The following is a 27,085-nucleotide window of genomic DNA, read 5'->3' as shown; positions in this document are numbered from 1 at the left end:
GTCTAAATGACAGTTCTTTGTCACCTGTTTCTGACATGGGACAACAGCTCATCTTAGAGTCCAGAAAAATTTTTCTTTCCCCCTGCACAGCATATTGTTTAAAGGAATATGCCCAAATGAAGCATTTTATAGGCGTTAGTTCTGGATGCACTCTCATTATCATTGTGGTTTCATCTGTTTGGTTCCTTTTTCTTCAATCTTCAAAGGGGGCTGTCAACTGACTGATTGTAAACCTGACTGCATCCCAGTCTGTTCACACTTGTTCAGGAAGCTTCAGTTTGGTTGTAAATTGTACTGTGTGCAAGTGTGTACGCTTCTTTTCAAAATCGCCTATCACATATGCACGCGTGTATGGGAGCACGTGTGTGCACACACACACAGTGGCTCCAGGAGAACATCCATTTATCTTCCTAAAACCAAAAGCACTTTCAATTTTTCCCTACATCAGGAAACCTGCATAGCTTTTCTTCGGTGATTGTAGAGACATTTGAATTATTGAAGATCATAACGCTTTCCTCTTGAGTGCAGGCAATTCCTAAAAGTGTTTAAGACTCTTGATCACAGGAGAATTCCTGTATGTTGCCTGTAGCTAGGATTGAAACCTATAGGCAAGATGGGGAAAATGGGAGAGTGCTTCTAATTATAAGTACAACTTCTGCTTACAGCCTTCTGAAGCAACATACTTAAATGCAGCAAATTGTCTTTGGAAGTCTCGTGTTGAATACTAACTCAGCTTCTAGCTTCCTTTTAGAAATGGCATGGAGTTAGGTTTGCTAAGCCAGAAGGGCGCCAACTTTTCTGCTGTCCCTCCCTCTAGCATTGAACTTAGGTTCCTATAGGTCCCTTTGGTGAGGATGGAGGCCACAGATGGGGTCAGATCTGGGAGATTCTCGGCAAGGTCCTGGGACCTAATTAAAATGGGTCTGTTTCTCCTCCCCACTCCAACTCTACTTCTCTTCTCAAGAAGCAAAGAGATCAAGGGGATTTCTGTGAGCCAGGGTACCTCACAGGACAAGTGGATTGCGGAGAAAAAGGCTACTGCCTGAGTCTCCCAAGACCATTTCCAGGCTACCCACCCAAATCTACTCTGAGTTCTAGCCAAGGAAGGTGCGTGTGGGGACTCTGCGCAGAGTCAAACTAGGGTTCTTTAAATCCAGAGGCATTTTTTGGACCCAAAGAGGTTCAGCAGAGAGGCAGGAGATACTGCTTGGAAAAGGTACCTCTAGGGCATCAGTGTGGGGTCCTATTACCACTGGAATTCCTCTTTTACCTGGTTGACATATTTGGATCTCAAGTAGAGCTTCACTTGCAGAAAGGGTATGAAGCCCACCGTGGCACGAGGCAGAAGAAAGCTTCTGGCAGCTGTCAGAGCAGCTACGGCCAGAGAGCCCCACCCCTCTCATATCCCACCTACACGAGGGGCCCTCTACCTTTGTTCTCCTTCCACATGACCGACCTAGCCCACTGTCCCCACGGCCGACCTAGCCCGCTGTTACCCGGGGTTCTGAGGTTGGTAAACCTCAGCCACCCTAGTGATGGGCTAGAGAGGAGATGGGAGATGGGGGCTGCGGGCAGAGGCGCTTCATGAGGGGCCTCAGGAGCTCCGCCGGGAAGTTGGGTTTTCCTGCAGATGACAGGAGCCCTTTCAAACTCAGAAGCAGGGAAGCGACATGCTCAGATTTGTGTTTCACCTTGCCCATCTTGACTACATGTTCGTTTAGGCTGAAGGAGAGATAGGAGGCAGGGAATCTTAGTGAGAGGCTCTAACAATACCAGGGTAAGATGATAAAAGCCGAAACTAAGGCAGTGTCTTCAAGGAGGGAGAGGAGGGGTCGGAGTTGAGGCATTTTACATAGCAGCTCGCATCAACCTGAGCTGGCTGCTGACTGGATGTGGGGGTACGGGGTGTCTGATCAGCCTCTGGCCTGACCCACCAAAAGGAAGTATAGGGAAGGGGGACGACGCATGCAGTTTGGGATAGTTTGACCCTGAGCACTCTATGGAGAAGTTCTGTAGAATATTGGGTCCAGGAGTCTGAAGATAAAAAAAGATGGGGGCTAGAAAAATATGGGTTTAGTCAGCAGTTGCTGGTAATTGAAGCAGTGGGTGTAGATGTGCTTGCCCAGGGAAGTGAGTTGAGAAGAGAACCGAGGGGAACACCAGGCAGATGCAGCCCAGAAAACCCCACGCTCTCTCATGCTTCCACCTAGGACTTCCTCTTCAGGGCATGCCCTCCCCCTTTCTTCTGACCAGTGCATTCATATGTCAGAAACCCATTTCGAAGAGACTAAGTGACTTACTGAGGTTCTTTCCTCCCTCTACTCAACGAGTCTGGCATGTCCCCAGAATCAGTACGTGGCGACTGAGTGTGGCTGAACCCCAGGGAGAATCAGAAAGCTTCTGGCGCTTACCGGCACTGACGGGGCCGTGAGCTGGCTCATTTTCTTCTCTTTCTTGGGAACAAAGCAGGGCACCGTAAGGGTGCTGAACCTGCAATCCAGATGGCCATCGGTCAGGTATAAGGTGAGCTGAGTCAGGGCCAGCTGGTCACTGTAGGAGACGTCGAGGCCTGTTGCCCACACCTGTAAAACGAGCCAAAGAAGTGCCGGTGAGGTTGTGGGCCCAACCACCCCGACCAGCCCAAACCACACCAGACCCAACTGAACGAGTGAACGTGTGACTTCACGGCATGGATGGTGTTGCTTCTGTTTCTGTTTTGTTCAACTGAGGGATGGAGCCTCCAGTCTGACTGTAATCAGAAGTTTGAAGGTGCTCGTGGCAAGTTACCCAAGTGAAAACTCCTGGCTAAGATAATCTAATGGAGATACTCAGTTCCAAAAGGCTCCTGTGGACTTTGGTTTTTCTGCTTGTGGTTTGCCATTTCTGAGCTGGTCAGTGCAGTGTTTTCTACTGAGAAACGAGACGGGACAGAAATTTCAGGGGATGGGAAACTGAAAGGGAGCAGAGGGGGAAACATGAGCAAGTACGAGAAACAGGCATTGTGCCCTGATTTCAGAAAAAGCAGTGCTGGGCTCTCAGGGAATTTCAATATATTGCTTACGGGAAACTTATGGTTGACATGTAAGTCTTAGCTGTGGCACCATTTTACTATGAGGATGCAGGCATGCGCGATGTCACAGTATCCTCAGCTGGGAAACAGTGACACCACCCAAGCTGAATCACAGGGTTATTAGAAGAATACAACGATGCAATAAGAATTAAAATGCTTTGAAGTAGACATATGTAAACTGTGAGTTCCTGTAAGCTGCTAGATAACTGAGTGATGTCCATTAATTCCTTCGACAGATACTCACAGTCGTGTGTTAAACTGGCAATGGCGAAAGTGGGTCATGTGCTCCCCCTCCCTTCTCCTATGGATGGCGTACCTCCCTAATTGCCCTTGTTGCCCCCCACCCCACACTGACTCACATCCTAGAATCCTCCTCTGTGCAATGCTCAAGGCCTATTATTGTTAGTCACCAGAGTGTCAAAGGCACATATAAGCACAGGTCCTGCCGTCAAGAAGTGGAAGACAGAGACATACTGTCTTCCCTTTCATCACAACGTATTCAGTTCATCACAACACAGTGCAATACATGATACAATAAAGGGATGGAACAAAGTAGTACTGAAGCAGAAAGAAAGGACAGGCTGAATTTGTCCAGTGGAGTCAGGGCTGCATCACGGAGCAGGTGACCTTTGAGCTTTGACCAAGCAGCACAAACAGGACTTGGCTCCTAGGTTCAAGTACCTACAATGTGCCAGGTGCGTCACAAACATCTCAGATCTTTATAACGGCCTAAACAATAACAATCCCTGTCATAGATGAGGAAACAGAGGTTCAGAGAGGTACCCAAGTCCACACAGATAGGAAGTGGTGGTGCTGGGGTTTGACTCCAGTCCTCCCTCTTCCCATTTCTTGCTGGAGGAGGCGGCTCTGATCTCGGCCCAGCCAATCCTTATCCTGCACCAGTTTCTCAGTCAAATTAAAAGCTAAAGTTGCCGAGGATCAAAACATGTTCTTGTTTAATATAATCCACGCCATGGAAATGTCTTGTGGAGAAAACATGAAGTATTGTATTTCTGGAGTATGCTGTAATTAGCAGTAATGCATTTTCACTGTAGGAAGTTGGAAACGAACACATTTTCATGAAGACTTGATTAAACATTTTTTTCCTCTTAGAAGGCCTACATGTGCCCCACACATCAACGCGGTATGTTAAAATACATAATACATCTGCCCTAGAGTGGACTCCTCTCAAACAAATCTAGCAGTGAGTGACTTGAGTAAGCATTGAATGTAAATGGCATCATTATAAGGATATTAAGAGGTCAAGCTGTCAAGGCCCCTTGCTAAACTGAAGCTAATTTCAGGAGTCATATTCGCACAGTAATACACTTTTATAATAGCAAATAAATCACATTTGCAACAATTGTTAAAAACTAACTGCCAAGTATCTGTTGCAGTGGTAAATATCCTATTTGTCAACTTAAATATTTCCTGCTGCACGGCATAAAATGCAAATCAGACGGGGACAGCTCCTTTCCCTTAATACGAGAGAATGAACGTGCTGCTCTTGCATGTCTGGCATGTTTTCTAGAACGTCTGTTTTGGTGTTTCAGGGTCCTCGATCAAAGGGAAATGTATATAACCAACATGATTAAAGTCTATGTCACTATTAATGTTTTAGTGATAAGGATTTTAAGGGGAAGGCAGTGCCGTGTAGAGGAAAGAGCGAGAACAGAGGAGTTGGAAGGCCTGAATCGGGCCCTCAGAAACAGTGTAAACTTGAACGACTTGTTTCAGCTCCCTTCATCTCAGTATCCATAAGTGTAAAAGGAGCAACTGATGGTACTTACCATATGGGATTTTGAAAACAAAATGAAATAAATGCATGTAAAATTGTCTTACACATAATAAAGTTCAGTACAAATGTTATTTATGATTATTGAAAAAAAAGATATTTCCTTTAAGAGGAGTAGGGTCTTAGGACACATTTTCAGTTGCCTGTCTAGCTATTAGATTGTACTATTTAGTAACTGTTTTCCCCATTCAGAACCATGGTATTTCGATCTAATGACAACTGAATCCAGTAGGTGGTTAGGTTTGGGCAAGGTTGGTATTACTCTATCTCTATTTTAACCCCTCATGGTACTGCGATCAAAATGCGGCTTCTGGATTTTGCCTAAGATCATAGAACACAGGCCAGGACTCTGGTCTTGTCGAGCCAACCACTTGTGCTTCCCTAGGCTCTCCTAACCTCTTGGTCCTCAAAAGAAATAGAAAAAATTTCTTTCAGCCTTTTTCTCAGTAGCAGGCTTGCCTGAATTGCTGAGATAATTGTTCTGCTCTCCATCTGGTGGTGTCATTGAAGACACTGCCTGAGGCCTGCTTGTTTTGTGTAGGGGGGTCCTGTCTCCCCCTAGACTGTCATCCCTTTAGGGGAAGCTGCCTAGTCTTTGTCTTCCCTCCTCACCCAGTGTCTGGGGCAGGGCTCTGCCCTGCACCTCTGATGCTTCACTGTGAGCTCCTTGGCAACTTTTCAGGACAGGGCTGTGGGGGGAGGTAAGGGGGAGGGGGCTCCAGAAGCTGGTTTCAGACTCAAATGCAGCAAATATTCATTGAGCATCTATCTCCTGGGTGCCAGCCCCACGCTCCCACACCTATCTCAGTTAATCCTATTCTTGATTCTGGACTTCAATGGTAACCTGAGAACCTAACCTCTCTTTGCACTGGATACGCCCATCACCAGTTAGATGAGTGATGACGGCAGCCTGTACAAAGGCACTGTGCATGGGGATTGGGACAAGTGGATGGATTCTGAAATGTTTAGGAGGTGGCTTTGATATGACTTGCAGGACTGTATGACTAGCTTGACAGGTTAATTGATTAGATGTGAAGTTGAGGCAAAAACATCACTGCCGGTGAGAGCCGGAAAGACCCTTAAAAATCATCTAATACAATCAGTTTATTTTATAAATGGAGCGACTCTGGTATGCGCAACAAATTGGTTTGCCCTAGGTCACAGAGCCAGGTATCAAAGGTATGGGATGAGAAACCAAGGTGCTTTAGCTCCCAGTCATAAATCACTTGTTGATAGTTGTTTGGCTGATTGATATTCAAAAATCACTTTGTTAAAAATGACTACAACACTAGAGAGATTTACATCAACACCTTCTGAAGCACAAGCAACATAAAAACATTCATCTCAGCATTACTTGTAATGCTGAAAAATTGCAGTGGCCCAACATTTATTTGGGCATTGATTAAGAAGATTATGACTCATCCAAGTTACAGGATAGTCTACACTATTGTCACTAAAGATAATGACTGTGAATAACTTTTGTTTTTTGTAAGATAAAACTATTTTTTTTATTAGTTTCAGGTTCGCAAGACAATGTGAATAACTTTTGATGATGTAGGAAGATATACAAAACAACAAGAAAAGGATATAAAGTCGTATGGGCAATATGACTTCAACTTTGCAAAAATAATATTTTGCATAGAAAAGACTAGATGAGCATATATAATGAAATGTTAACAGTTATTGTTAATATTACCAGAATTGTGTGGTAAGTGCAAGTATGTGGACTTTCACGTACGTTACAGATCTGTACTAATATTGTCTCCAGTAGCCACTTGTGGCTAATGAGCACTTGCAACGTAGCTGGTCCACATGAGATGTGCTGTAAATGTAAAATACACACTAGATTTTGAAGGCGGAGGAGGTAAAACGAATGTGAAATATCTCATTAATATTATTTTATATTGATTACGCATTGAATGATAATATTTTAGTTACACTGGGTTAAATAATACACATTATATTATGTTCATCTATTTTTCGGTTACATTTTTAAGCAAAGCTACTAGAAAATTTAAAATGTCACCTGAGGCTTACATTTGTGGCATATGAGGTCTGACACGTTGTCGAACTTATTGCAACAATGTTGCTAACCTTTTTTGATATCAGAGGGATTATTCATTATGAATTTGTACCAACTGGACAAATAGTTAACCAAGTTTACTATTTGGAAGTGCTGAAAGACTGCATGAAAAAGTTGGACGATCTGAACTTTTCACCAACAATTCATGGCTCTTGCATCATGACAATGCACCAGCTCACACGGCACTGTCTATGAGGGAGTTTTTAGCCAGTAAATAAATAACTGTATTGGAACACCTTCCATACTCACCTGATCTGGCCCCCAATGACTTCTTTCTTTACCCGAAGATAAAGGAAATATTGAAAGGAAGACATTTTGATGACATTCAGGACATCAAGGGTAATACAATGACAGCTCTGATGGCCATTCCAGAAAAAGAGTTCCAAACTTGCTTTGAAGGGTGGACTAGGTGCTGGCGTTGGTGCATAGCTTCCCAAAGGGAATACTTCAAAGGTGACCGTAGTGATACCCAGCAATGAGGAATATAGCTCTTTTTCTAGAATGAGTTTATGAACTTAATTGTCAGACCTTGTACATTCTATTTCTATTAGAGTGGTTGCAAAAAAGTCAATTGCAGCTTCAGCAAGGGGCAGGGCCAGTAGGGGTAGGGTGGGGAGCAGTACTGCTGAGGCCCAGCCCTCCACTGCCCTAAGCAGTCCTGCGCTGGATACAGCGCTCACCGCAGCTGCCTTGGGAGACCTGGGGTGGAGGGGGCAGAACACAGAGCAGAAGGCACAAGCAAGCAATTCCAGCCTCCTCATTATTTTGGAACAAGCATGTGAACACCAGAAGACAGAGTCAGGCAGAGGCAAGCTGGCCCAGAATTGTTCTGTTCCCAGGGTCTAGGTCCCGTTTGAGCTGCAAGCTTTGAGATTTTTAAAAGCTAATAGCATGCTTCTGCGTGGGGAGGTGTGGGAAACGGACAGATGGAGACAGCCTGCTCACCCCTGCTGCTTCTGCCTCTTTCCCGTGACAGGCAGGATGGATGGGTGGCAGAGCGTGCAGATGTGGGCAGATGTGCTCAGGCCCTATATTCTGTGACTGTCTCCAAGTGCAAATAAAGTTCTATAGCAAAGACTTTGGTGTTGCCCAACTCTTTTATGGGCATCAGGGTAGGTATGGGATGGAGAGACTAATTTATAGATCAAATAACATTCATTGAAGACTCATAGAATTTCAGAGCTTTAAGAATCCACAGATGTTTTAGAGAACCATCTTTAGGTTTCCTCCTCCTCTTTCTCTTCCTCCTTCCTCCCTCCTTCTCCTCCTTCTCTTTTTTCTCTGCCTTCCTTCCTGTTCCTCCTTTTTTTTGGTAAGGAGAAGAACCAAAGCCTCCCTAAGGATAAATGACTTGCTCAAGCCCCCAGCTCTTGGTACCAGGGTCTGAGACACATATCTGCGATCCTCAGCAAGTCACCGCTTTGGACCACAGTTTCCTCAACTCGTCACTGGGGCTAATAGTCCTGGTGGACCTTCCCTCAGTTGCCTCTGGATGCATCTGTGAGGCTAACTGGGAATTGTGAAGAGGTCTCACTCATGGAGAACTTTTGAAAGACATATATCCTCAAACAAAGGCAACTGAGAGATGCCACACTGAGAATTCACCCATCACAGAGACGGCATCAGAGTCTAGAGTGTGCTACCCAGCCCGCCCTCCTCAGCAGCCCGTCTTGGCTGAGGGCAATGTGCGACAAATGCACCACTGGACCCCTTGATTCTTTCTGAAGCAAGATCAAGCCCTTAGTCAGACCCATGGGTCCCCACAGCTATGACTAAGATGTAGAGGCCAGGCCACCTGCCCAGCTCCTCTGCTTGCTGGGCAAGGCAGCCGTGGGTAGGCCGAGGCTCCCTGTGTCCTTAGTGGTTTGGCTGCGTACCCAGCCATGGGCCTGTTTGCTACTGACAACGGCGGAGGCCAGGAGTCGATGAGAAAGTGTTGAGTAGAGGACTGACATGATCTAACTTACATTTTTAAAGGGTTTTCCTGGTTGTGGTGAGGAGATGAGACCATGGTGGGTCAAGGATGGAAACAGAAAGGCCAGTTTGGAGGCTCTTGCTGAAGTCTGGGTGAGACATGAGGGTGATTGGAATGACACTGTAATGCCGAGGGCTGGAGACGTGGTGGTAGCACGTGGCTTCGCTGGAATGGGAACAACATGGCACTACAGGACCCCCCAGGGAGAGCTGGCCTTGCCCTCACTGGCTGCGTGATGTGCACTTCCTTCTCCTGTCTGGGCCTCAGTTTCCTTGTCTATTCACACAGACCTGCCTGTGATGGTCTCTATCTCAGAGGGCTGTTGTGAGGATCAGCGAGATGCAGTGTGTGACTAGTGTTGGGGGGTCTGGCAGACGCAGGCCTGTTTGGACCCTGACTTCTTCCCTGTAACTGTCAGGAGCAGAGGCTGGGCAGGCGTAACAGCTCCCTTGCTTGGCTCTTGACTTTGGTATTCTTGCCAAAGTCTGGGGGCACAGGTACCTCTTCTCAGATGCTGTTTAAAAACAGGCTCTAGAATCCTGGCTATCATGCAGAGACCGTCCTTTCTTAGGCAGATACTTTGGCCATTGCATCACCAGACAGCCTCAAGCTCTCCATTGTGGTGAACAACACACTGGCACTTCGTCTTGAAGCAGGTGGTACAGTGCACTGTAAGAATTTTCAGTTGGTAAAATAGTGATGGGATTTTGGTATCTGTTAAGAACTGCTTGCGTTATGCAAAGTCAATAGGCGGAGGAGAGCGCAGCCTCTTGGCATGCCGCCACCTAGTGGCAGCTGCTGGGATGGCCCAGTGCCTTGGAGACGCAAAGGAGAGCTGCTGTTGCTGCTGTGTGGGGTTGTCAACCTGGGCCCTGATCCACAGTGGAGACTTAGTATTTACCCTGGAGGCCTTCCCCTCTCTCTCTGTTAATCCCATTTATCCTTCTGGGCACGATTTAAATCACAGCTCCACGAGGCTGTCTATGAGCAACTAGAGCAGCCGTTCTCTGTATCACCCACCCTGGACACTGCCTAATATTGGGCCTTTGGAGTCGTAGGGTCAGAGGCAGCAAAAAATCTGAGCCCCGCCACTTGGCACTCACGGCCTGGTAACCCGCCATGCCTAGGGCCTCCACGATTTTCAAAGGCCTTCAAAACGATGTCTGGATTCTGAAAAACACCGCACACAAAAAATGCTATTGGCTTCCAAATAAGAAATCTGCAAAATAACAGTAAATATTTTCAAAAGGTCAACCACATTGACATGTCAGTGCAATGCAACACAATTCTTACACAGTTCTGTGTGTCCCATGGGAGGGCATTTAGTACACTTTATGTGATGTAGGGTGGTAGAATCTCTAAAACCAAACAGCTCTGTCCTGCAGACCTACAAGGACCCCCGTCATTCCCACCTCCTCATTGCACGGAGCAGGACTCTGGGAGGTGAACTGACTGTCTGGGGTCCTTCAGTAAGGGGAAGAGATGGGGGCAAAGCCCAAGCTTCCTGACTCCTGCTCCAGCTTTTTCCATGACACTAAGTTACCAGTGTTGATGGCCCAATTTCTTGTAGAGCCAGAAACTTCTCTGTGGCTTTGGAAATTCTTTCAGGATATGCAGGAACTATATTAAAAAATATTTTGGGGGACCAAGATGGAAAATATTGAAATAAAACCTGCATCATCAACAGCTGTGTTTATGTTTTTCACTTTTGTTAAAAAAAATCACAAATCTTTTAATATACTCTTGCCTTCTCGGCTTCCTTTTCTAAGTTTCTTCTACTACTTCTATAAATTTATGACTCTCCCTCTATTATTGTCAAGATCAATGGCCTGACTGATATTATTTATATTCTTAATACATGGAATTATTCACTTCTTTTTTCTTTTTAAGTATTTCCTTGCATTTTTTATTATGAATTTTGGGAAGACCACTTTCTTGACATTTAACACTAAACTATAATAAACATGAAAGCCAATTTTTATAACCTATTACAAGTTTCTAGGACTATCATTGTATATGCTTTTTTCATGGCAATTCAATATAATAATCCCATGCTGTAGATAGTTATGCTCTTTTTTCAATCTTCACGCTGCAAATATCAGGGCTGGTGAATGATTTGCTCAGTTGAGAAGTATTCCTCTAAAGTTACTACAGATCATCTCTAAAGGTTTTTGTGTGACTTTTCAAAGCACAAAGCTCTTGTTCTGTATCTCCCTCTGGGGAGGACTGCTGTGTCCAGTCCTTGCGGACGCGGAAGACTGTTGTGCAAAAGAAGATGAGGATGAACACACAGCATTGGTCCCTTCAGTGCAATGAGTTGGCACAGAGCATGTGCTGGTCCTTCCCAGTTTCCTCGATGGCTCCAGTAAATTAGAATTACTCCAGTAAATCAAAATAAAGAACTACCTCGGATGCAGAGTATACAGGCAAGAAACGTGGAATGTGAGCTATGGCCTTGGAGTTGGTCTAGTCTACCTCCCTCAAACCCCAGGCACAAGGCTCCAAGAGGGGAAGAGACCTGGTCGGGAGCAGAATTCAGACTAGACCTCGGAGCTCATGATTTCAAGTCCAAGACAAGTTTGTTTACATTTGGAAAACTCCTGGAGAGGAGAATTTGACTGAGAATGAGGGACTTCTCATATTCATCTCTGCAGCGTACGCAACACCTAACACAGCACTCCTGATACTAATGTGTACAATAAATCTACATTGGATGATTCAATTAAATAATACAAGAAAAAGAATCTTCCCTTTAAAACGTAAACAGGAGAGATACCACTTCAAACTCACAAGGATAGCTGAAATAAAAAGACAATAACAAGTGTTGTCAGAGATATGGAGAAATTGGAACCCTCATACTTTGCCAGTGAGATTGTAAAATGGTATAACTACTTTAAAAAACAGTTTGGCAGTTCCTCAAAAAGTTAAACTTTCAGCTGCTATATGACCCATCAGTTCTACTCCTAAGTATATAACTAGAAAAAATGAAAAAATTTTCCTACAAAAATTTGTACGTAAATGTTCATGGCAACGTAGTCAAAAAGTAGAAACAACCCAAATGTCTATCAACTGATGAATAAACAAAATGTGGTATATCCACACAATGGAATATTATTCTGCCATTACAAGGAATGAAGCATCAATACATGCTACAACATGGATAAATCTTGAAAACATTATATTAAGTGAAAGAAGCCAGTCACAAAAGACCACCTATTGGATAATCCCATTTATATGAAATGTCCAGAATAGAGAGATTCATAGAGACAGAAAATGGTTTCCAGTGGCTGGAGGGAAGAGGGTATGGGGAATGATTTCTAAGGGGTTAGGGTTTCTATTTTGTGTAAGGGAAATGGTCTAAAGTTAAATAATGGTGATGGTGTATAACCCTGTGAATATATTAGAAACGACTGCAGTGTATACTTTAAAATGGTGAATTTTACGGCATGTGTTATCTCAGTAAAGCTGTTACACACACACAAACATTCAACACAAACACACACACACACACACACACACGCTCACACACATACTCCAGCCTCTAGGAGACCTATTCTTGGAAGGATGCCTACACAATTTGTATGGCCATTTGTTTGAATCTAGTTGAGTGTGTAAATAATGACTGAATGAGGGAGCCCATGATAAATGACCTTCCAAACTGCCCTCTGGATTTATTCTAGGTATTCTTCAAGTCTGTACCTTAGAAAGCTTTTTCATACGTGGGTAGAAAATATCTGCTACATACACTAAAGCAAACTAGACCTCAGCAAGGGTTATCACCTGGGCCTCAATGAGCAGTCATGGGTTGGGAGGGATAATATATTAGTGTCTGTCAAAAAGACGCAATTGGCTCTAAGGACACTGTGTCACTTTTCTAAAAGGTGGTACATTTTCTCCTACTCCTCACTGCAGGTTTTCACCGTACGTCAGCTCCTGGACTGCGTGTGGCTGGGCCTGGCCAAATCCAGAAGAGCAGCAGGGCTGTGCAGTGGGCTTGTGGCACAGGAAAGCTTTGTTAGGCACGTCCACTTCTCTTCTTCCCTCCTGTTGCTCATTCCGTGGACCTCCCAGGACTTCGGCCTGGCTTCTGTGGCTTGGGGAGCTCTCCTCTCCGCACCCCATCCCTCAGTCTTATTCTCTCCACAGGGACACTTCCTCAACCCCATCATGTCAATCCAGTAATCCAATAAGTCCTAACTAATTTCGTGATGGTAGAGGGTTGTTTACCACAATGGAACCTTTTGGAGCTGGTTATCTGAGAGATGAAGCTGATTCCCACAACTTGGCCTTTGTTGTCTATGAACTCTGGTGTTTGAAAGATTCGGCTCCCCATCCAGCCAATGTGCTTTCTTTTTTGATGGCAGCCATATTTAGAAAGCTGCCGATCTTAGAGGACAGATTCTAGAAGGGAAGCCTGGGGAAGAAAAGGGGAAGGGAAGTTAATGTATATTAAGGACCTGTTATATTATAGGCACTCTGGTATGTATTTTCTCACGTGATCCTTACAACCTTGTGAGGTAGATATTAACATACCCATTTTATAGAAGTGGAAGTGGAGGCTCAAAGAAAATGGAAATGTGCCTAAGTTCCACAGCTAAGTGGCAGAGCTGGGATTAAAATCCAGGTGTGACTGACTCTGAAATCCAGGTTTTCTCTCCTATGCTTGACCTTGGAGATTACTCGCTACCTGGTGAGTGAAAAAGATGCTTGGTAGAATGTGAGCAATCACCATGATGCTGGCAGTCAAATCCAGAAGTTCCACCAATTACTAGATGTATCTGAAGCCAGAGGAAGGCCTGTGATTTACGGTGGGACTTTGGGCAAGTCATTTAACACCTTTCTGTTTCACCTTCCCCATTATTTATCTGTAAAGCACTTTGAGAGCTTATAATGAAAGAGCTGTATGTATAAAGACAAAGAAATATTGTCCTTCAGTGTAGGCTAAAAGCCAAGGTTCCTACCTGTGGTCAATGAAAATCCTGTGGCACTTTCCAGAAATGTATGGGTGGAGCCTTAGGGTCCTGGGAAAGTTTAAAGTTTAGTATCTGCTGACTGAAAGTTACCCTCTAGTTTCGCTGGAATAAGTGTTCCTCAGTCCTGGCTTACCTGTTGGGGCTCTGATGCTATGTTAGGGTTCTGTTCCTCTGAGCTTCACCCCAGAGGCTGCTTTCAACTGAGCAACCCCCTCTGATACCATTTGTCCCTAGGTTCAATTTCTACCAAATGAAAGAAATAGCATTAAGGAAGGTATTTCCTTTCTTCCTTCCTCCTTTCTTTCCTCCTTCTTTTCTTCTAAAATTCAATGCGGTGTTTCTTAATATATAGCTTACTCTCAGGAGAATGCACTAGAAAGCTTGTAAGTCATGGCAGATAAGTGTAAATTCTTAGTTCTTGTTCTACTTGTATTTGATAAGTATTTTATACGGTCTCTTCAAAGCAATTTGTACTAAATAATTGTGAAATTACTTCATTATTTTGTTTCTCGACAAGTGAATAAAAAAATTCAAAACACATGCATTGATGTTTTTCCCCTCGACTCTGAAATAGCATATTCTTTGGCATACTGTATGTCTTTAATATGCATAGAAGTTTTGTAGTTATTTCTTTGCAGGGTGTTTTCTTTTTTCTTTTTATTTTTTAAAGATTTTATTGGGGAAGGGGAACAGGACTTTATTGGGGAACAGTGTGTACTTCCAGGACTTTTTTCCAAGTCAAGTTGTTGTCCTTTCAGTCTTAGTTGTGGAGGGCGCAGCTCAGCTCCAGGTCCAGTTGCCGTTGCTAGTTGCAGGGGACGCAGCCCACCATCTTTTGCTGGAGTCAAACTGGCAACCTTGTGGTTGAGAGAACGCATTCCAACCAACTGAGCCATCCGGGAGTTCAGTGGCTGCTCAGCTCAAGGTGCAGTGTTCAATTTTAGTTGCAGGGAGCGCTGCCCACCATCCCTTGCAGGACTTGAGGAATTGAACTGGCAACCTTGTGGTTGAGAGCCCACCGGCCCATGTGGGAATCGAACCGGCAGCCTTCGGAGTTAGGAACATGGAGCTCTAACCGCCTGAGCCACAGGGTGTTTTCTTATACTGAGCCTCTTTAGAGATGTTCTCTTGTCCTGCACATTTCTGTTTATGGAGCATACGCACTTAGTTGCTGCCACATGGGGTTCAAATATTCAAAACCTGTTTTTCCAGCTCAGGGAAAAGCTTTAAGAGAACCCAGTTGTCCTCCTTGGTGGTAACTGCCAACATTAGGGGAACTCCATGTTCTTCTTGGAGGTCTACATACGGCTCTTTTCTCTACAATTCCTTTGTATTTCCTGCCTATGTTCTCCCTGTGGGGGGTGAATTTTATTCTTTGGACTTGTATTTTGTATTGGTTCCTAACTAGCTGGATGAAGTTTCAAAGGGTTGGTTTGATATCATTTACATATTGATATCATTGCCACAAATGTCTCAAAAGAAAAATTTTAGAAATGTAAAAGCAGACATAGATAAGTAGGTACTGTAGAATGGGCTAGCAAATGTGGCAAGTTAGGGGATGACCGAGTCCCTCAAAAAGGGAAGCCATTTCATTTATTTATTTATAAGGTCCTGGGACAATAGGCAACACAATGGATCTTATGTTTAATAAAGCAAAATATATGTTTAAAGGAATATACATATTGTTAAAACAGTTCTATTTATGCAAAAGATTCATGTAACTTTATAAAGCTTTTCAGGGATTTTAAAGGATTTTAAGTGCCATGTTAGACTGTACTAGTAACAGATGTTCAACGGCATGTTTAAGTTTTCGTTTTACTGAAAAAGCAATGGATTACTTGATATTTTCTTTTTAAAAAATCATACTAAAGCCACGTTTTAAGTGTCGCTCAAATTCATTATTTCTAAAAAAATGTAAATTATTTAAAATAAGGGCTCCTAAAAATAAATACCGCTATAGTGGAGCCGGAAGATTTTGTTTGTTAAATATTCCCTTCAGAATTCCAGTCTTTTGTGTCACTTCTTGTGCTTTTTCTATGAAGACAGATGGTGTCAGTAATTGCCTATATATTTAATTAAGTTAAAAAGCTACGTAGTAAGGTTTTGGCAAAAAGTAGGAAATTTCATGCTAGGAGCAAGAAAGTGAAAGGAAACAGAGACTGATAGCTTAAGACACTATTCCTCACCAAATATACATTTTGATAACCACGTGTTGGAATGTGAGATTGGATTTCATTAGTCTAATGATGAGAACAAAGACATTCGTTCTGAAAGGTAAAGCCCAGATTTGAAATCTAAAGGGTCTTCCCTTACTTTTGTGACCAGTTAACTGGGAATGACTACCTATTTGTCCACATCACCTCCAACCTTGACCTAATATTTAGTGCTTATTCTAAATTCCTCTGGTTCTCTCTCTCTCTCTCTTTTTCCGCCCTGAGATTTCTCACCTAGCAGGCTAATTATTGTGAAATTATTATGGGGGGAAAAAGCAGTAGCTACTTGTAGAAAGTGGTTTGGAAAACTGACTTAACTATTCTTGTGGTGTCTGTTTTCAATGCTCCCATCCCGTGAATCCACCTTCTGGCTTAATGGCAATATGGTGCTCCCAGCTGTGGTGCTGTGTATGGGCTTGCTCATTTAAACTTTTAAAGCTTAAAAATGGCTACCACAACACTGATTTTATTCCATTTCGCTTAGTCATTAACATTTAATGATTACCTTATGTGCTGAGCACAAGGATGGAATATATTTAAAAAAATAGGAGATGTGTTTTCTGGCTTTAAGCTGTTCAACTCAATTCAGCAAACATATTGAGGATAGATAAGAGAAACACACATTTTCTTTGGTGATGGTGGTTCAGGAAGGGGGACGGACTTACGAAGGAAGTCACCATCAATTCAGTGCAGTATGTGCTATGGAGAAGGTGCACCAGCTTGGCAGCTAGCTTGGTTTGAATTCTGTCATGGTTTGAACCCTGGATCTGCCACTTAGTAGCTGTGTGATCTTGAACATGTCACTGTAGCCTCAGTTTCCTCTGTTGTAAATTAGGGATAATAATACCCACTTCTTGTGGTGTGAGAATTAGGAATACTATATGTAAAATAGATAACAAGGGTGCTTGGCATTTGACAAAAATTCGATAAATTATTAATGTTATTAATAATTACTCTGGCCACCGATACTATACCTCAGCTCCAAAAGGCTAGAGAATAAAGTGGCAGTTGAAATGGGATTAATTAAGGTGGGTTTCCAAGAGAAGCTGGATTGCAAAACATGTTTTGAAAGAAGGGAAGTTGTATACTGAGAGAAAAGAAAGGAGAGGCAAGTTGTAGGAATGAAGGCGGCACGTGGGAGCTGGGATGAGAAAGCATTTATGGAGCATGGGAGTCACCAAGCAGGTCAGCTTGTTTGTCCTAGGGGTACTTTGGACATGATCAGTGAGAAAAGCAATTGGTGCCCCATGGCAGGTGGGGGTTAGTTCAGGGCTGTTGGAAGAAATAGGTAAGGCCTAGAACAAATTACCCTGTACATTGTCACCCCAACATTATGATACAGGGAAAATTCGATTAAAAATGAATGTTAAAGACAACTTTCCAAGGCAAAATTTATCACACAAAATGTCTTGACCAGAGGTGACAGCTGGAAGTGGGAAAGGATCTCTCAGCTTTGTGTTTGTGATGCTGGGGAACAAGCTGCAAACACACATATGTGGAGAAACTTGGGTGCCCAGATTTGCTCACCCTGGCAACGTTTCTGGTAATTAGCGTCCTCAAAGTCCAGAGAGAAGTTTCAAATTTTCGTTTGAAAGAAAGCAAAAATCTCCATGATGAGAATGGGTATCTGAATTCCTGGGTGGGATGACTGGATGTAAACAGAGGAACTGGGTCTGTGGTACATGGCGACCAACCAAACTTCTACCCAACAGCTGATGTTTAAGCTTGTGTTCAGTCTTTCTGAAGGTCAAGGTTTATAATGTAAGGACATTTAAGAACAGTCACATGTGGTAATATTGTATATAGCAAAGCTGGCCACTTACCTGTATTGTCAGTGTTAAGACTCAAAGTTGTAATTGTCACTGTAAAATGTATTGTTATCATTACTTTTGTGTTCCTTGTAGAAATCATCATCATCACCACCACTATGGTCATTACTTGTATATTACAGGTCTGTTTTATGACACAAAGATGCAGACCTTTTAAAGGCACAGGTCTTTTACGTTAATGCTTGAAAACCCTTTGGGATCTATTTTGCCTTCACTAGGTATTAACTTGTGATTAACAATGTGCCTATGATAGCACTTAGAAACACAGAATAATAGCCACTTCTGTTTATACCAAAGGCCTATTAAATTTTAATTTAGATATACGCTGTTAACCTTCTTATATATAAATAAAATACCTTCCCTAAAGAGAAAAAATAAATCTCATTGAGCTCCCTTGGCGAACACCTTGTATATCTTGAAAACAGAGATAGGGAGATGTTGCAAATGAGAGTACTAGAGGGGGGGCCTCAGAGAGAAGTATTCATTTTCATTTAATAAATATTTATTGTGGATCTATTATATGCTAGACATGGTGCTAGGTGCTGGGTATATAGCAGTGAATAAGAAGGAATTATGATATTTCTGTAGACCTTGGTTTTTCCACTCTCTGAAACAAATATATTCATTTTTGATGCTTATATTTCACTTTATGATGATGAAAATGCTTGCTGACTTTTAAAAGTAATGCTAATTCAATTCAGATTCCACTCACAGTTTGAGAACCTGCTGAGGGCTCGGGTGACAGCTTTACATGTGATTATGCCTTTTGATTTAATAAGAACAGCACCTTATATCTGCTCAGCCTCTCAGAACATCCTGCGGGAAGGAGGGCAGGAATTCACCATTTGTCACTGAGAAAACCAGGCTCAGAGAGGTCTGGTGAGTTGTCTAAAGTATCACAACTGGTAAGTAGAAAGACTAGGGCCAGAATCCATAACCAATGTTGATGAAAATATTTTCAGCTATCTACTTTTTTTCTATTTTAGACTGATATATTTGTATACAGAAACTCTTAGAAATAGGTTTCATAATATATGGGCTATTCTCTGATATACATCAGTGTCTCCGTTTTTGTCTTTCCTCACAGTTTGTACTTTGTAACAAGTCTCATTTCCTTTTGTATATAGGAAGGGCCATCATCCATCGCTAGTCTCCTGCAATTGTTTTTCATCTAAACTCTTTTCTTAAAGATTGGATTTCCTTTCCTTTTTTAAAAAGTAATAACCACCAATGCTCATAATAGATAGTTATTTCTAAAGTTTACAGCCATTTAAAAACAAAGAAGTTTTTAATCTGGGAATTTTAACAGAAAGCATCTTTGCCAATCTATTTGTTTAGTGACTTTTATATAAAGAAAAGGAACTGGAGAATGATCTATCAATGCGTGTTTACAGGAGGTAAATCAGATAAGACGTTTGTAAGACCATGATTTTACCCGTATGTGTTTTGCGCTTTTCTACCACCATCCTTCACAGCAGCCTTCCCTCTTTCTTATTTTCCTTCAAGTCCTAATTATCTTTCAACTCAAATCCTACCTACTTTGTAAAAACCTTTCTTGATTGCTCCCAACAGAAGGCAGTGAAACCGACATTACCTTTTTGATGTCTCTCTTTTATTGTTCGATGTAGTTGTCACTGAAGCTTTTTCTTGTAATTCACTTTTCAAGACTGTTTTCCCAAATAGATTGTGAACTCCCTAAGGGCAGGCACTTCTACATCTTCTGCATCTTTGCGGCCTCTCTAGTTCCTACCATAATGGCATACACGTAATAGATGCTCAATAAGCACTTATTCTTTCTTTTAAAATTTCCCAGAAGTGAATAAGTAAGTTCAACAGATCTTGATCTTCTAGAAGTTTCAAAAGTCCATCAATCAACTGGCATTCATGTGACTATCATTGTAGTAGACATCATGAAGAGGTAAAAAAACTGAAAGTCCAGTGCTTTCTAGAGGATTTAGAAATCTCATCGAAGCAATATTTATACCTAAGAACCAGTAAGACAACAAAGAAACTGTGTGCATGTGTAGCAAATAAAATTGGATGACGGAAGTGAAATGAGCTTCCATCTGACATGGAACATCTCTTGTTCCCTCAGTATCTAGCATGGGGTAGAGTAGGCCCTTGGAAAGTATTTATTTAATGAACATGTCAGACGCTGCTCAATATAAGGCTTTTGGTAGGTGCTTTATGGAACCCACTAGATACTGCCCTCAAGGGCCCCGGTTCCAGGACACAGCGGGGTGTGGAAATAGCTTGTGCTGGTCTTTGTTTAAGGATTGGATCCCTCCACAGTAACATGGGGCAGGGCCTCTCCCCTCATCCTCATGTGGGAAGCCATTTCTCTAACATGGCTGCCTTGTAGTTCCATGTATCTGCATGGATTCCCGGGAAGCCTGGAGTTTCCTCATCCCTAGGGTACTGGAATCTTGGACATAAGTCCCCCTGGCAGGAGTGGTTTTGTACTATGCTTCCCTCAGTTCCATTTCCCAGGACTGGCCCTTTTCCTCTTATTCCCAAATGACCCTGGATTCTCCCTGATGTTCCAATATTTAAACCCTACATTTCTACCACTGTTCCTCCATTTTACTAGCCTAGAACTTCACTCTCACCTCCTGAAGTCTGGACAGGATTTTCCATACTCTTATCTGGAGTTGATTCACAATTGTGGGCCTGTCTTTGGTGTACCACTGTTATTTTATCTTCCTTTCTTTGGCTGCTAGTCTTCTCTGCTCTTACCATGCCAGCATGGTAAGTTAGGGGGCCCAGCTGGGTCAGAGAGCAAGAATTTGAGATGAATACAGTCATCTCAGTTTTCTGTGTCCCATGTCTACTGCAAGACATGTTTGTGGGTAAGCTCATGTATGTGAATGTGCTTTGTAAACTATAACATTTTATACAAATTTATGATTTTCATTAGCCAATCATTTTTTTTCTGATTACAAATATATTGCATGCTTACTTTTGAAAATGCAAACACAGAAAGCACAAAGAACAAAACAGAAATTATTCCCTGTAGTAGTGTCCTATTGCTCTGGAACAAAATTGCCATAAATTTAGTGGCTTAAATGGTCAGATGTCAGAAGTCTCACTGGGCTAAAATCAAGTCTTCCTTCCTCCTATCTGCTCTAGAGGAAAATCTGTTTTCTTGTCTTTTCCAGTTTCTAGAGGCCGTCTGCTTTCCTTGGCTCATGGTCACTTCCTCCGTTTTCAAAGCGAGCAGGGCCTTTATAACTACACTGCCCACCTGATAATCCAGGATAATCTGCCCATCTCAATAGCCTTTAGTTAATCACATATACATGCTACCATGTATGGTAACATTTACAGGTTTCAGGAATTAGGTCACGGACATCTTTGGAGCAGTGGGAAGGTGGGGAGTATTACTCTGCTTACTACACTCTCAATCCTCCAATCCGGAAATAATGACTTGTAGTATCTTTTATTTCTTTAGGTTCTTTTTGCTCTGCATGTATTTTTTCTTTTTATAAAATTATCATGCTACATTTATTGTTTTGTAATCTGCATTTTACCCTTCCACTATTCTATGAACAGTTTCCTGTTCAATATTCTTCAAAATATCTTCAGTTTTACTGTTTTCATAGCTTTCAATTCTATTGAGCTATCATAATTTGCTTAACAAATTCTCCATTATTGGAATTTGGGCTATTTGGAAATTTTGCTATTCTTAATAATGTTGTGATTAATATATGTATATATAAATCTTTGTGATTATTTCTTTGTGACAGTTCTAAAAAAGGGATTCTTACTACTATTAAATTTTAAATGTAAAAAACAAGTACTATAAAAATATTATTGAAATAAATAATTTTTGAACCTTAAGGTTCTTCAGAAGTCAAATAAGCTAACCTAATTGTTTTATAGCTGAGAAAACTGAAGCTGAGAGAAAGTGATAAGCTCAAGGTAATATAGTACTTTAGATAAAGAGCTAGAATTGACTATTTGAAATTTTAGTATGATGAAGAACATTACAAATAAACTTAAAACACAAATGACAGAGTTCTGTGTCCAAGTACAGGCAGCATAGGGGTGGAGCACAGGTGTGGCAGGTGAAGAACACAGCAGGATTGGTTGGGATATTGGTTGGTTACATTGAACAAATATATAATTTGATGGCGTAAATAAGTAAATATATTGAGGATAAAGAGACTCAGGTTTCTCACTATTGGAGAAAGTGTATATTTTTAAGTATGGAAAAGGGGAAGTCTAGAAAGAATCTAGATTGGAATTTCGAGATGTTGGCAGGAATGCATGGTTTTAAAATATATACACTGATAGAGGCTTGTCAAATTATGAAAGGCACAATTTTAAAACTATAACATGAGGTACCAGCAGCTGGAATAATAAAAGTAAAGGATGAATAAACTAAATGAAATAAATAGAAAAAGTATATACACTGATAGAAATAGTCATAGATGGATAAATATGTATGTATAGACGTAGGTATATGTTTGCTTGTGTGTGTAAAATATATACATATATACATATTTTCTTGCTTTATCCACTGAAAGAGATCAGAAGCAATTACATTCCAGTAGCAATGAGAACGCTAAGAGCCCAGATCTTTTTTTTCAGTATATGTGCTACAGAAGTGCGCACGAGTCTAAATCCACTAAAAGGACCCAAGGCTCTTAGGTTGATCCTTGGTTGGGTTAGGGAAAGTGTAAGATGAACCTGAAGCATCTCATTGTGCTAGAAGGTAAGACAATGCTAAAAGAATAATGGGACACATCCAAAGGACCCAAGAGCGACCCTGAAGGGCCTCCCACTAGCCAAATTTGGGACAATCTGAATATCGAAATGATAAAAGTATGTAATACAATTGACAGAAGCGAGTAGAAACTCATGAGTTCAAATTGGTATAAATACATACATGCATACATACATAAATGAAAGATGGAGAAGGAAAAACTCTTCCTTGCAGTAGATTGCCAATGAATAAATGTAGAAAGAACGATGGAAATAGAAAATCACCACTATCGTAGTGGTGGCTGACTCAGGAGAAAGTTGGCAATGCTAAGTTTTGCGGATGGAAATTTGACGAGGAGTGAGATATTAGAGTACTCTTGGAGCACCTTTCCACAAAATATTACTAATAAATTGCAAAGGAAAAAAACGATGATTTTATGATGGTAAACCATGGATGAAAAAAAGAGAAAAGCCACAAATGACTATCTGGGAGAAGATATTTGCAACATGTATAAGAGTCAGAGGATAAGAGTTCCTTATATACAAAGAGCTTCTACAAGTCAGCATTTGTATTGTAGTCCAATTTAAAAGGGCAAAAGATATGAGGAGACAATTAAGACAAGATATATAAATTGCCAACAAACATATGAAAAGAGGTTTATTATCAATAATAAAGAAATACTGAGGAAAACAAGTTAACATTTCTTTCTTTGTTAGACTGGCAAAAATCAGAGGTTGATAATATGCCAGTCTCTTCACTGGCACCACACACATGCCAATTAGAAAAACAAACTTAAGGTGCTTTCTGAAGTGATGTTACTTGCAAAATGGCTAGAGAACATGCCAGTGATTTTGCAAATACACACACACACACACACACACAGCTAACATACTTCTCTTGCCAACGTAGAAACACCCTTTGGTGTGCTCACTGAGAACTTCCTCCAATGTCCCATTGAAAATTGTAACACAAATGGCCATATACTCAAGTATTAACAGGAAGGGAGAAGAAATCATAGTATGATAAAATCAGAGAACAATGGATTAATATTTATTTATCCCTGTCAACTGATGTCTGAGCTCCTTCTCTAAAAGCCTTGGCATCACCACCCAGCATCGATTGTTTACTCATTCATTCTTTCAACAAATATTTACTGAGCACCTACTTTGTGCAGAGATAGTGCTGAGAATTGAGCAGGGAGCAAAGAGACACATAGTACAGGTCCTCAGAGAACTTATGCTCTACAGGGGAAGACAGCTCTAATAAGATAATCATGTAAATAAGTTCAAATTGTAATTAAGTTAAGTGATACGGAGTAGAGGTACTACAGAGGTACTAGAGAGTAGAGTAGATGATATGAGAACCTAAAACAGGTGAATTTGACTTTGTCAGGGAAGGCTTTCTTAAGAAAATGGGGCTTGTGCTGAAACGTGATGGATGGGAAGGGAATTAACTAGATGAAGAAGAGGAAGAGCGTTTCAGGCAGAGGGGCAGCATATGTAACGGCCCTGTGGCAGGAGGTGCTATGATGAATAAGGGAGTCCAGTGTGGTTGGAAAAGAGAGAAAAAGAGGAGGAGTTAGAGTGAGAAAAGGCTGGCAATGCACATGGGAGCAGTCAGGTGAAGGGTGGAAACTCTATCCCAGAACCCTGGGAAAGGGGTAAACCCAGGGACAGGACCAGCTCTGTGTTTGGAGAAGTTCCCTCCCACTGCCATGTGCAAATCTCCCTATACCAAGCACGAATAAGTAAAAACCACAAGTCAACTCTCCCCATAGTCCCATCCTCCCTACTGCCCAAAGAATTGCAGCTTTAATTTTTCTTTCTCATGACAGGCGTTTGGAGAGGGCATATTTTCCTCCTCCTGCTTCCCTGCCACCCAGCTCTTCCACCAGAGGGCACTGTTTCCATCCTCCCTCCACCCAGGGTAGATTATTTCTGAATGCCCTTCAGTTTATCCTTTTCTCTCTTAATCTGTGGGCCTGATAAAAAGAATGTAAAACCAATGGAGGGCTCAGGAAGGCAAATGAAAAATGATTATCAAACAAGCTGAGAACTGCCCACAATATAAACTCTTACTTTGAAACCATCATCTGACTGAAATGGAGAATCGTAAAAGAGAATAATTAATATAAAACAGCTAGAATATATTTAGTGTTAGCTGGCCAGAGGATATCTGGAGAGGGAGGGCAGGAAACCATGTCATCTTTTAGACAGAGGTGTGGTCACCCAACACTCACAGAGGAGGAACTGAACAGTTAAAAAAACAAGTCCTGTGAAGTACTAGTAGGGAATTTAAACATTATAATTTAGAATATTATATATCAGAGCCATGCATGTGCACATGAAGGATCTCACAGATGTAATAGTGAATAAAAGCATGCTGTAGAATAATAACATAGAGGAGGTTATGATCTACACAAAGTTGATGAAAATATATGTTATTCATGGGTATTCCCATGTGCAGTAAAAGCATAATATGGTTCCAAATGTAATACAGTGGCTACTTCTGGGAGGAAGAAGGACCATGCGAGGAGCCTTGGCAAGGGGTACAAAGTACTGGAGGTGGTACTGGCACTTTATTTTAAGCTGGGTAGGGACACGTGATGTTCATTATTATTTAGACCTTTTTATATTTATGAAATATTTCCCAACACAGTTTTTAGAAGAAAATATTGAAACCTAAGTTGCTGGTGAACTAAGAAAAGGAACAGAAACAGGGACTCTGAACTCCTTTCTAGTGATTGACCATCTATTTAAGAACAGGTTCTAGAAAGGTTCGATCCCTGGAAGGCATTAAATAATCTCACAATAAGACACAAGCAGAGAATTGAGGCCCAATCAACAGAGCTCTATGGGATGAGCTGTAATCATTTAAACTCCGACTTCACCTGAATGAGAAGACCCTGGTCTTGTACTTCCAGACATACAGCCTGGTCTCACACGGATTGGCACGGACCATGTAAATGCTGTGTTTACCGACTCAGCTTATCTGACAAGCAGTGGGTCTTGGAAGCTCCCTTATATGCCCTGTTGCGTGGGTGTGGACAATATGGAGTCTACATATTTTAGTATTTCACATGGTATCAAGTCTACTTACCTGCTGTTCCATGGTGCTTGGATCAATGAAAGTCACAAGGTCTATAGAAAAGTAACCAACCACATTTCTCATTTTACAAGCATTTCCAATTCGGAGACACAACGAACTGAGAACTTGGGGATCCACTGAGGTCTGAGGCATGGTGGTACCAGAGGAGATGAGGGGGCCTTCCGCATGAAACTGGTCTCCCATGGATAGCACCCTGATTTCTCCGTTGGGCTCTATCAGCATGTCCACCGTCAGATTGGTGACGCTTTCTGCAGGTGGATATGCTTCGACCACACCTCCTGGGGGGAAAAGCATGGAGTAGGTGAAAGGATTCGTTCACATGGACTATGCCCCACTTCAGAGCAGGAGGAAAGAGGCTGGGCTATGACAGATGGACTGGGTCTCAGATCCTGCATTTGTCTTGTGAGAGTTTGGGCAATAACTTCAATTCTCCGAACTTCCTTTTCCTCATCTGTACAATGGACATAATAAAATCGACCTCACCAGATTGTTGTGAGTCTTTGAGATACAGTGTTTTCAGTGTTTAGCCCAATGCTTGGTATACAGTTGGACTCAATAGATGGCAGTTTTCATTCTGATCATAATTAGGAAAACACTGTAAAGATCATTACATCTATGCCCATTCGTTATGTAAACGATGCACATAGATGAATCCCTCGGGGGGAATTAACTGCTCATAGTCCACAGTTCATACCCTGCTGACCAGTGCCCTTCTGTGCCATTCCACTGCCTTTTGAAATATTCACAGGTTAGGGCTTTTATCAGGCATAAGAGAACACTGACCATTATATTATGTCAGCCAAAGGACTCCTAGAGAAAGCCAGTTGTAAAACATTCTTTAAAATACAGAGCCAGGAGGTACTGCCTTCCTTAAGGAACAGGTGTGCTTCCTTCCTCCTTGCTGATAATGAAAGCTTTACAATATATTACGTTTTACCTTTTTCTCTGAAGAACAAAAATCATACAGGCAAATTTGATGCCAAATCCCAGCAACAATATTAGCCCTAGGTTATTTATTTGTGGGCTAGCTCAGTGGTGGTTGTCCACAAAAAAATTACATGGCCCTGATTTTCTGTTTTCAGGCCTAACAGAGATCTTACTGTATATATCCCTTTTATCGAAAAAAATTTTTAACGTGACTTGTAAAGAATTAGATGATATACTTTCAAAGTAAGAACAGCTGTGTGTCCCCTAGATATGGCGGACTCCGGAGCCTGGCAGTATTAAGAGAAACTTGGTCTGCTAATTTCACAAATTTGCTGGGAGGTGGCCTCTGCCCGCAGGCTTTGAATGGCTTATAGCGTTAAACCCTGATATTTTAGAAGTTCTCA

The 27,085-nt window shown here is 41.9% G+C and overlaps 1 protein-coding gene across 1 annotated transcript in view; it reads right to left on the bottom strand.

The window, feature by feature from the left end:
• Nucleotides 1-27,085, bottom strand: part of IQCH (IQ motif containing H) — a 186,276-nt gene that overhangs the window by 20,244 nt on the left and 138,947 nt on the right. The window contains exons 17-18 of the mRNA XM_081047437.1: nt 25,746-26,032; nt 2,412-2,582 (exon numbers count right to left, since the gene is read on the bottom strand). Of these exons, the coding sequence (XP_080903563.1) occupies nt 2,412-2,582; nt 25,746-26,032 (458 nt within the window). The remainder of the gene's footprint in view (nt 1-2,411; nt 2,583-25,745; nt 26,033-27,085) is intronic.

Source organism: Rhinolophus hipposideros (assembly GCF_964194185.1).
Source record: "Rhinolophus hipposideros genome assembly, chromosome: 5".
Lineage (NCBI taxonomy): Eukaryota > Metazoa > Chordata > Mammalia > Chiroptera > Rhinolophidae > Rhinolophus > Rhinolophus hipposideros.
The sequence above is the reverse complement of the archived record's forward strand: the minus strand, read 5'-3'. Positions and strand labels throughout refer to the sequence as shown.